Source organism: Hydra viridissima, unplaced genomic scaffold (assembly GCF_058129835.1).
Source record: "Hydra viridissima isolate aposymbiotic clone 2 unplaced genomic scaffold, HvirCarnegie_v1 scaffold_1, whole genome shotgun sequence".
In the NCBI taxonomy this organism is placed as follows: domain Eukaryota; kingdom Metazoa; phylum Cnidaria; class Hydrozoa; order Anthoathecata; family Hydridae; genus Hydra; species Hydra viridissima.
In genome coordinates this window covers 40,321,330-40,333,485 of record NW_028324300.1, presented here as the reverse complement: position 1 = coordinate 40,333,485, position 12,156 = coordinate 40,321,330, and the positions used below count along the sequence as shown (strand labels likewise).

Below are 12,156 nucleotides of genomic sequence, written 5' to 3'. Positions count from 1 at the left end.
ATCGCGGCAATGAAGAATCTATACAGACGTTCGCAAATCGAGTGATTCGAGCAGCTCAAGATTGCAAGTTCTTGCCCTCAGAGAGAGACAGCCGTCTTCGTGACCAATTCATTATTGGAATTAATGATGGTGCTATTCTACGAGCTATTCTTCGGGGAGAAGATGCGTTAAGGTTTGACGATTGTGTCAAGACTGCATCCGTAGTTGCATAAAGTAGATCAGGTGCGGCATGCTTATCTGTAAATGAAGATGTAAACTCAAGTTACTGGACGACTAGGACCGAAAGGACAGGTTATACACGAAGAAAGAAAGAAAAGCGATGTTACAACTGTGAATCATTAAATCACTTTGCATGTGAATTAGGGTGGTTCAAAAATAGGTCATTGTAAAATTTCAACTAGAGTGGAAGCTTATAAGGTGCCCAGATATTGGTTTTATATATAAAGTTTTTTTTTTTTTTTTTTTTCGTTAATGTTCAAGGGTGGCCCACGGGCCTTAAACTTTTTAGTTTTGATGATTTTTATCGATTTTTCAGAAATTTCAACGCCCGTGGACCACCCTGAAACAATGTAAAAATAAAAAAAAAAATCATCAGTAAACTCAGAATGAGTAATAGAAAAAAATAAAAATGCACTCTTAATAAAATTTTTTATGTAAAAATTCTGAACGAACCTGAAAAAATTAGGAAAACCGAATGTTTTGCTTTTTCAATCATTTTCTTTTGTAATTTCAATCATTTTCTTATGATGGCATTTTTATCATTTTTTACAGTTAAACCATCAAAAGTTTTAAATATCATATCACAATATTGGATTTTATATATAAATTTGAGAAAATATTTTTAAAAAATTCTTTTTTTGTTGATCATGGTACAGCTTTGTTGACTAAAAAGTCAAATAATGCTGGAAGAAGCATTTGCTGCAAGATCGTACTTCTTGGATCCTTGTTTATTTCTCTTGTAGACATGGTTAAACAAGAACATATTTTGCCTCTTTTCCTCCTTGTTGGATTTCATAATAAGCTCCTGAACCAATTTGATAGCTCTCTCAGAAGAATCATTGACTACATCTAGAAATTTGATGGTAGTCTCAAACTCTAGATAAAAATCATTCAGCTCCCAGAACTGTGAAGGGGTTTTAAGCCACTGCACTTCCCCCTTCCCATGGCCAATCTTATCAAACATTAGCCAAGATTGCTCAGTAACAAGAGATGCTAGGGATGGAGGCTGATCTTGGGAGTAGTCTAGTGAGTGAAGAACCTTCGAAACCATTGGATCTGTCCAAATGAGTATTATAGAGTTTCTGAGCTAACTCGTCTCTATCAGGGTAATTCTTATCAGCTAAAGCAAACACAACTAGAACTGGACTTAAGTACCAGTCATGCTTTGACATTGATCGGACTACTTCAGTAGCTCCAGGAAGATTTATTTCCATAAACCTCTTCATTTCCCAGAGGGCTTTTATATCCTATAGAAAATTTAACGTAAATATTCTATCATTATAGTTTACATGTTTTTATTTTTATTCTAAACCTTTATTATTTTTACCTGATATGGAGAAGCAGCTGGCAACTCAGCTCTAAGGAACCATTTAGCATAAAATATACTGATAAACATAGCCATATCAGATATTTCCTCTTTGTTCTCTTTAGTTAGACCAGGAATGTGATCGAGTAGAAGGTACATTTTCAGATAGTACAAGGCTTTAGCCATGAACCTGGCATGGTGTACAGGTCCAGGCATATAAAACCTGAACCTCTCCTCCTTAGTAAAAATCATCAAAGAGAGCTCAACTAACTCCTGGTAATCTTTTCTTGATTTCCCATCCTGTATTTTATTAATTATTGTTTTTAAACATTAAAATACATACAAAAATAGTTTACAGAAAAATAATGTACTAGAATGAATGATTCATTTTACCTTCTTGTATGTCTTATTGTTAATTAAATCTCCGTAGAACTGTTCAGATTCCTGTTGCTGTTGGTTTATCCAGGTTTCAGGTTTAGTTTCAATCCTCTTCAGGGGCAGTATATCTTTCTCTAGATCATTCCAGACTGACTTGATTTTTTTGAACAGCTGGTTATCTGGTCTTGTAGATTTACTACTTGGGTACATCTTACAGAAGTGAGTAATATGACGCTCCAGAACATGGTGTCGGCAGGCAAGGAGAAGAAGTAGCCGTCCTAACTTTTCTGACACTCTGGTATTTACACCTTGGAGCCTTCCAGTGTTTGATGCAGTGGTATCAAAACAGATACATTGTACTTGGTTAGTGAGACCATAATTCTCTAGAAGATCATAAATAGCAATGAACTGCTGTTCTCCAGTCCCTGAATCAATAGGAGGAATACCAAGTAACTCAGCTTTTCCATTAACTTTTACTAGTATAGCAAGTCTATTCTGAGTAAATGAAATATTTACTGTATATTCTTTTACTATCTTTCCATCAAAATGAACAGAAATCAATTTATGGCCAGAGTTGGCCAGGTCGTTGATGTACAGTCGAATCTTTTCAGCTTCTGAATTGATCACATGTTCTTTAGCTCTGGGAGAGGATGATTTAGAGACAACATATTCACCAACATTTCCCCCTGAGAGAGCTATTACACTGCTTATGATAGCAGTGTGCTGATTCACTGAAAGACCTTCACCTGCAGCAGTTATAGCATTACGCCTGAGAATATCTTTAGGTAAAAATACACTATTTTCTTTAGCCTAAACATTTGTGGAAACAAACTCATCCAGATCACTTTCTTCAGCATCACCTGCATTACTTAATGAATCAACAGAAGTATCTAATTCATCATGGTTTTCCACCGACTGCTTATCAGATTTCTCACTCACATCTCCACAAACCTTTTTAGACGCTCTCTCAGCTGCCTTTTTGAAGCTTGTGTCAGTAGATCCTATTTAACCTGTCCTTTTCTCCTTTCGCATTTTCAAGAGTTTGATATCTTCTTTCTTGGCTTCAGCTGTTCTTTTTCTGTCCTGTTTTATGTCTTCAATTAATACTTCTATGTTATATCCTATCCAAAATACCTTCTTAGATTCTGTTACAAAGTTCTCCCTCTTCATGATTTCTGCTGATTTTTCTCTATTCCTATGAGATTGCAGCTTCTTGTAGTTATTCAGTAATGTTTCAACTTGCTTCCTTAAATTAATAATTAATGATGAAAGACTTATGGTCAAGTAATTACAAATTATATTAAAGTCATTGAAACAAACCTAAGAGAGTTCTGTACATCACAAGTTTTATACCCCCCAAGCTTCCAAGGAACCACCAGTTTAGACATAATGCAGCAGCGATTCTTATCTTCTGGACAGATTTGTGTAAAACCATTACTGTTGGTACAGCATACAAGATTTCTCAGAGCAGCATAAGGTATGATTTTACGAAGGTGAAGATAATACTGAATAATCTCTTCTCCTGTGGCAAATTGCTTAGATGGAAGTGAGTCCCTTGATTTACCTACTAAGAATATCATTGGCCCTTTTGCATTTTTTTCCATGAATTTTTGGCATTTTATCTATTTAATTATAAAAGAAATAATAATACGTAACATAATTTAACTTTATATATTTTCATATTTAAGAATAAACATATTTCTTAGATAATAACTTGTATTTGTTTTTAAGTTTTGCTATTATTTCAAACACTTGATTGACGTCGCTTACAGTCTTATTGCCAGTTTGGAATAAATGTTTACAGTTGTACTCAGTACTGTTGTACGCTGAGAAAATACGTGGGTTATAGAGCAAATTAAAATCTAGATTGTCTTCTAACTCATCTTAATTAACTTTAAATTATCTAAAAAAAAATATTATTTACACTGGTAAATGATTTTCTTTCCATATTTATGAGATTTTCACTGTAAAAAAGGATAAAAATGATTAAAATTAAAAAAGAAAATGATTGAAAAAGCAAAACATTCGGTTTTTCTAATATTTTCAGGTTCGTTCAGAATTTTTACATAAAAAATTTTATTAAGAGTGCATTTTTATTTGTTTCTATTACTCATTCTGAGTTTACTGATGATTTTTTTTTTATTATTTTTCCATTGTTTTAGGGTGGCCCACGGGCGTTGAAACTTCTGAAAAATCAATAAAATTCATCAAAATTAAAAAGTATAGCGCCCGTGGGCCACCCTTGAACATTAACGAAAAAAAAAAAAAAAATTTTATATATAAAACCAATATCTGGGCACGTTATAAGCTTCCGCTCTAGTTGAAATTTTACAATGACCTATTTTTGAACCACCCTAATGTGAATGTACCTCTTTATGCAAAAAAATGCTCGCATAAACATGCACCAAAAGACTGCTACAAACGTCAACGAAACCAGGAAAAATTGAATGGGACGAGTTCGCATTAGGTATTTCTACAAGAACTCGTCCCGAATCAATACTACGTACTATCGACTTGGTAATAAACAGAAGAAAAGCTACAGCGCTTGTGGATACCGATTGTTCGCAATCAGTTATCTCCAAGAAGTTATTGCCGTCTGACTATAAAGTAACTCGTATAGTAGATGTTGCAACAATTGGCGAAATAATTCGATATGAAGAAGTTTGTGCTAGAATACACCACCCAACGAACGGGTGCCTGGTGGATGCATTGGTTTTAGCTGTGGATGAAATAATAAACAAATGCGACATGATTATGGGCATAGATCTAATAAAGACGTGTGATGGACTAAAAATTGGCATTGGAAAATTGAAATTTTGTAATTCTGTGATTAAGCCGTCATCGACACCTCGTGTTGCGACAATTGAAATTGGAACAAGTAAAGCTTATTTCGATGGCAAAAAATGGATTTTTAGTTGGGAGTGGGAGAATGAACCTAAAATGAAAAACAGAACAAGTCAGTATAATGTGTCTGACCAACCTTGTGAAGCGTTCAACAACGAAATAAATGAATGGATTAAAGAAGTTATACTCATCAAATATGACGATGAAGTTATGGGAAAAGCTAAAGGTCTACTACCGTTGATGTGCGTCATTCAAGATAATAAAAAGAAGATCTGTACTTGATTACCGCGAGCTTAACACGTATGTAAAAGCCTCTACAAGATATACGGATGTCATCAACAATGCAATGAGGGATTGGAGACTGATGATTAAAATTAGCAATGACTCGGTGGTGGATCTAAAACGAGCATATCTACAAGTTCATGTGCATAAAAGACATTGGCCTCACCAAACTGTCATTTACAAAAATCAGCGCTATGCACTTACACGTTTGGGCTTTGGTTTGAATTTAACACCAGTGATGATCAGCTCAATATTACGATATGTTCTCTAACAAGATTTTGCTCTTGCAAAATCAACAAGAGGATATATTGATGATACCCTAGCAACCAATGTAAATGGAAGAAAGCTGCTGGTTCATATAAAGAAATGGGGTCTTCACGCAAAAACACCTGAATATTTTGACGAAAACCCAATTCGTGCATTAGGATTGGAAGTCATAGTAAATCCATTAATAAAGGAAATGTTTTGGAAGAGAGAACGTGAGATTCCCATTGTTAAAACTGTGCTTACCAAGAGGGATATATTCTCATTATGTGGTAATCTGGTTGCCAGTTTACCAGTTGCTGGGTGAGACTCGCATGCAGTTATATAGAGACATGAACAAACGAAGTAGATTGGGATAAATCTATTATGGATAGGCATGTTATTGAAATGATGCAGGAAGTTGTAGACAAAGTCGTAAAATGCGATCCGGCAAAAGGTGTATGGAATTTTAAACCAAATGCATCTTTAACTGTTTGGTGTGATACAAGTTCACGGGCAAAAGGAGTTGTGATAACAAAAGGTGACAAAAAAATAGAAGATGCAACGTGGCTTCGACCAAAGTCCGATGAGATGCGTTTCAACGTAGCTGAATTGGATGCTTGTATTGAAGGTTTAAATATTGCATTGTAATGGATACCCAAGTGATGTGTCTATTAAAACTGACTCTCATAGGGTATTCAGTTAGTTAAATTCTGAATTGACTCGTGACAAACATGTAAAATGTGCTGGGCAATGCAAAATGTTAATTCAACGAAGGCTTCAAATATTTGGAATGTTAGTCGAGGATTATGCCATAAATGTAAATGTTACATGGGTATCAACTACAAAATATTGTGCAGATGAACTCACAAAAGTGCGAACAAAATGGATAAAAAAGCAAAGTTGCAACGCAAGTATGTGATGTCATTTATAAGTACGATAATCAGCAGATTCAAAAAATTCATTCATTAGCACACATGGGAGTTTCCAAGAGAATGGAGTTATGTACGCGTGCCGGAATCAATGTTGGCAGAGACATAATGAATGTAATTCAATTGATCCTAATGTGATTTCGTGGGATAATGGAAATCTTGCTGTTAGTAAAGTATGGGAAAGAGTAGCCTGCGATGTTACTCATGCCGGTTAGGTGCGATATCTCATCTGTATCGACTGTGGCCCAAGCAGATATACGTTATAGACACCGTTAAGTGACGAAAGTGCAGCATGGTTGTTCAATCTTTAAAAACAATATGGTCATCACTTGGACCTCCTTCTGAAGTTCTCCTGGATAATTCTTAGTCATTTAGATCTCAGACTATGCAAACTATGGCGTCGAAATGGAAAATAAGACTTACCTATCGGGCTGTTGAAAAACCATAGGGAAACGGAATTGTCAAAAGAGTTGAATGGATGGTAAAAAGAATAAATGATTAAAATGTGGAACACCCATTCTGTATTCTTAATCAATAACGTTCCGTCAAAACACAGCACACCTTTTGAAATCTTTTCTCAACATTACAAACGCGTTCGATTTCCTGGAAACGATAGAGTCGAATCAACACTGAAAACATTGACTGAGTTTCAGGGATGGAAAGTTGGCGATAAAGTGTGGATGAAACCCAAGCAAATGACGCCATGTCAACAACGATGGTTGAAAGGAAGTAAAGTGGCACTTCATAATGGATTAACAGCTGACGTTGAAGTCAACGGACATACGTTACCACGACATTTTTCTCATCTGCAGCATCGTCGGTTAGACAAAAAAGAAAATATAACAGCTGACATTGATTACGATTTGAAACTATTGAAACCTCTCGAAACAAACTTAAAACACACCATCAATGAAACTCTATTCAAATAATTTCTCCGGATGATGAAAGAGCTGACAAGAGTATGGACAGCGCTTATCAAAATTATCGTACTGATTGTAAGACAAAATTAGAGCCTATTCGATTCACTCGCTATGGAAGAAGAGTACTTCCTAACGAGAAGTATCATGATTACGTATGAGCTTTTGTTGACCTGGGGGAGATGTTGTGGTTTGAATGTGGGTCATTCTTGCTAATCATTGACAAAAATCACACGTTGCAGTATTATTATTACTAGCAAAAAGCAACCCGTAATACGGGTTATGGTCGGTCTGTTAATTTATGGTGGCTGTTTTCCACAATTTAAAGTTGCGAAACCATTACTAATACCCTTTTAGAAAAACGCCTTCAAATTTAAAAAATTAAACCATCTGTAAAATTAAAATAAAAAGTATGCGGAGGTAAAATAATTTACCAATTATTTAATATTATTTGAGAACTTTAAAACTGACATATGTCATATCAGTGTAAGGCAGAACCATTTTCCTCAACATTACTAAGTTCAAAACAATACATTTTTAGTTACTGACAGAAAATAATAGCACTTCATCATGCTTTAAATTGACGAAAAAAGCTAAATTTTTGTTATATTTTTTATAACATGAACTTTAATTAATAAGAGTAATATAAAGCGAACGTTAATTATACATTAACTATTAATTTTTTGGTATCCCCTTGATACATGTTTCTTTATAAAAGGATATTGTCTTTAAAACGTTAAATGCACACAACTAAATAAATTAAAATTAACTGAACATTTGACCATTACTATTTATGGCACTAATCTGACCATTTTTATATATGGCCTCTTTGTTTCAACAGTTTTTAATAAACAGTAATTTGCTACCATTTACTAAAAATACCTTTTGTTACTCGAAAATTAATTCTCTTAAATATTTTGACACTAATAAAGGACCTCCCTTCCCCGTTTTTGCCTTAATGGTGGTCAGGAGAATAGAGTTATTTTTACTAAGAGTTATCAAGTTTTTGATGAAGACCTTTTACCAGAATAATAAAATGTGAAACAATGATTTAAGAATTTAAGATATATAAGAATTTTTCTATCCTCAAAGTTAACCTAATTAATTAGTTAAACACCTTATAAAATTTAAGTAACTCGATATTTGACAAATGCGCAAAACTACAATATTCACTCCCCGTTTAAAAAGATCCCGTACAACAAATATTATTAAGCATAAAATATAGAAAATTTAAAAAAATTGAACTAATTGAATATATTTATATCATTTTAACTGACAAAAATTTACAATAAAAGGTAATCAGGTTTTCTTTTTATAAATCGTATAAATGCGTCAATCGTAAATCTTAAAGAAAAAAAAAAAAAACCACATAAAAACTGAAAATCGATTTACCTATTTATAGTAACCTATTTTGAAATGGCAGTTAATATAAACATTTATCGAAAATGTAACTATAAAATCTATTTCGAATTGCAAAGGATTAACAATACTAAAATAAATTTAAAAAAAAAAAAAAAATCAAATTAAGATATAAATTGCATTTTTAGCATAATGCTGGCTTTTAGTAAATAAATAAAAGCACTAAGTTCCAATAATGAAACTACCTATTACTCATTTTTAACAATAGACACCAACGTGAAGGTAAGCCAAGCAGTCTATCAATACAAAACATCACAACAGTAACACATAACAATAGAATATTTATACCCTTGATCCTAAAATCCAGCGAAATTAACAAACAAATTAAAATATGAAAGGCAAAATTAGAAAACCAATTTAATGTTCACTATATATTTATCTTTTTACTAAACATATAACTACATAAAAGTATATTTGTTTTTATATTCAATATTAGTTATTCAATTACTTCAAATTTAGGACATTAAAACACCCTAGATTTAAAGATCAAGGTTGCATACTCTCCCATACACATTACGCTAAACATTAACAGACATTGTGTTTCCAGAATAACTGACAAAGGCTAGACAACACAACCTAGCTCTAAAGCAGTAAAACCGCCTGACACTAAATGCTGCCAAGTCACACCTCTGCTATAAGTACACCGCTTGGCTGGCAAGGTTATCAATCTTGCTCAATATAATGCCAACTCACACCACTTTGAAAACATGGAAACAACATAATTTAAACATATATACAGCTATAAACAAATATGGTTTCATATAACACATATAAACATATTAAATGACAGGTATATTTATCAAAAACTATGAAAAAATATTAAAGTAATAATAAAAATATAACATTATTTGTGTAACACTTTTCACCTACCATACCTTGAATGAGATGTTTTTCAATTTTGAAAAACAAACTATTAAATGCCCTAGTTCTTGAACATGCAAAATATAGTTGACCATGAGAGAAACACGGTTTTTTGAGATATACCCCAACTCTATCAAATGTTTGACCTTGACTTTTGAAAATTGTCATTGAATAAGCCAATCTGGCAGGAAACTGACAACATTTCAGAACAAAAGGTAAATTAGAATCTGATGGAGCTAACTGATTTCGAGGAACAAAAACCCATTTACCACCAGAAACACCTGTCAAAACCTCTGCATCAATATAATTATTTTGAAGAGCACAAACGTTCATTCGAGTGCCATAGCATAACCCAGCTTTGAGATTTAAATTTCTAAGTAGCATAATTACACAACCAAATTTCAATTTTTAACAATGAGGTAGAATACCTGAAGGAGTTAAGCTGTTCAAAAACTCAACAGGAAAGTTATTTCTTTCGTTAAGGTCATCAGTATCAATTTGATCAGCACTTAAATATATTTTGACCTCACCCGGCAGACATTCAAGCACTTCTTCATTGATAATGAATCAACATCAGTTGGTGTTAAAATCACGCGTTTAGAATAATCATTTTGATCAGCATCTCCAAAAATCCTTTCAACAATTGATTCATTTTCTCTAATAATACACTGATTTGGTATTTTAATGCATCCTTTAAAAGGATCCTCCTCTTTGACAGGTATTGTTCCATTCCCAAGTTTTAGTAGCCATTGGGAAAATTCACCTTCCCCATCTTGTACTCTCATATTTTCAGTTAATGCAAACTTCTGCACCCATTGCCAATTCAAAGAACATTTTACACACAATTCTGCTATTTCAGCTGGTTGTGTTTATACACATTTCTACTATTTCAGTTGTTGAACATTTTCATCAAATTTTTCTAGATTTAAGCCAATAAACTCATCAATAACAGGCAGATTGTAATCAGTCAGCATTTTACCACTTTGATTAATTATCTTTTCAGTTTGATGAAGAGTAGCTTGTTCAGCTATTAGAAGTGGGATTGAGCGGTGAATGAAATCTTCCATCATAAAAGCTTTGCATGTATTCCAGAGATGTAAAGGATTGTCAGATTCACAAAAGGTCAAAATAATTGAAAACAACTGTCTAATTTGCTTTGGCACACTTGTTAAAACCGCCTCAGAATGAGTATTCTGCCATTCAGTGTCATCTTACAACAACTCTTTCAAAACACATGCTTCACGAAACGTTTCAAGGACAATACCATTCACAGTACGCTCATCCTCCCAAGATGTTGCTCCTTTTGCTTGCAAAAGTAACAGTTTAAGAAAAAACAATTCTCCAGTTAGATTAACTTTATACATTCTTACTATCACTTTATTACCACCCCTTTGTCTAACCTTCCATTTACAATGTTTATCATCAAATATAAAGTGATAAGGAATGTTTACATAAGAATAGCAATGTGCTCTTTCATTTTCAGCATTTAACTTAAACCATGCCGTTAGGTGCGTATCACGTTGAGCTGCACAATCTTAAGCCATTTGTTCTGCTCCTTCTCTAAAATACAATAATTGATTTTAAGGTAGATGTTTACCAAGTCACAGCACTTTGAAAACACAGAAACAACATAATATTAACATATGTACCAACTATAAACACAATAAATGTGTTTAAATGTGTTTATAAGGTTAAATATATACCTTATATACATATTTCAACACAATTTAAAAAAAAAATTATATAACACATATTAACACATACACAAACAATAAAAAAACACATTACATTGTTGTAAAAACATATTGATAGAACAACTAAAAGGCACTTATTTCATAATATACATACTTATCAAAAAAGCATATATGCAAACAATAAACGTGTGCAAACAAAAATTTTAAAAATAACGCCATAAAATTTAAAAAGATTCAAAGTAAACAAAATATATTTTTACAAACAATACTCTTTACCTTCTTTTTTATTTTTTCATAAGAACTGTAATTCTCATAACAAAATTTAACCTTTACATACAATAACATGTGACATGCCATGTCAGTGTTGGTACAAAAGTTTAATTTATTTTTCTAAATTTTCTAAAAAAGAACAAAAATAATTAAAAGCATCACAGAAATTTCAAAGTAGTAATAACCATTTTATGGAAGTAGCATTAGTGTAACTTTAAATAACATCCATACCCTTATTTTCTTTCTAAAAATTAAAATAACAAAAATAAAAATGCTGAAAGAAAAGCTAAAACAAAGAAAATACAAACGATTTGAAAGACTAAAATCCTTTCTACTTTTTCTGATAAAAATTTAAATCCTTTCTACTTTAGCTAATAAAAATGTATATATAACTATTTTATATACTTACTTCAATTATAATATGATCTTAACGATTATCATTTCTCTTAATATGATTCTTTATGTAATATATCTAAACTAATAATTAAATTCCAAAAGGAAAAAAGTTTCAACTCGCTTAGGTTTTTTTGGCATCATCGAGCCCAGACCTGAATCCCCTTGACTACAGTGTGTGGAGCGTAGTTGAGAATAAGGATTGCAAAAAGGCGTACTAAAATATCAAGTCACTAAAGTAATCTATTACTTTTGCTAGGAACTCAAAGTTAAGGACTTTAAAATCAGCACCTAACAGTTCTTCCGTCTTAGGCTTGAGGAAGTGATCCTAATTAAATATTAAGGTGGGAAAAGCATTTGTCTTCAACTTTTCTTCTATTAATATTCAATAAAAATAC

The 12,156-nt window shown here is 32.6% G+C and overlaps 1 protein-coding gene across 1 annotated transcript; it reads right to left on the bottom strand.

Annotated features, from left to right (window-relative positions):
* Positions 1–8,988: 8,988 nt before the first annotated feature.
* On the bottom strand, positions 8,989–11,879 carry LOC149894973 (ATP-dependent DNA helicase PIF1-like). Its single transcript, XM_090076784.1, has 3 exons — positions 11,775–11,879; positions 11,372–11,494; positions 8,989–10,961 (listed from the first exon to the last, which is right to left on the bottom strand). The coding sequence occupies exon 3, from the start codon at positions 9,783–9,785 to the stop codon at positions 9,360–9,362; it is 426 nt and encodes a 141-aa protein (XP_089932910.1). The 5' UTR covers positions 9,786–10,961; positions 11,372–11,494; positions 11,775–11,879; the 3' UTR covers positions 8,989–9,359.
* Between the last annotated feature and the right edge of the window lie 277 nt (positions 11,880–12,156).

Bases quoted from the DNA above. Each gene is read 5' to 3' on its own strand.
- LOC149894973 (XM_090076784.1), bottom strand. From the start codon at position 9,785: ATGCTACTTAGAAATTTAAATCTCAAAGCTGGGTTATGCTATGGCACT.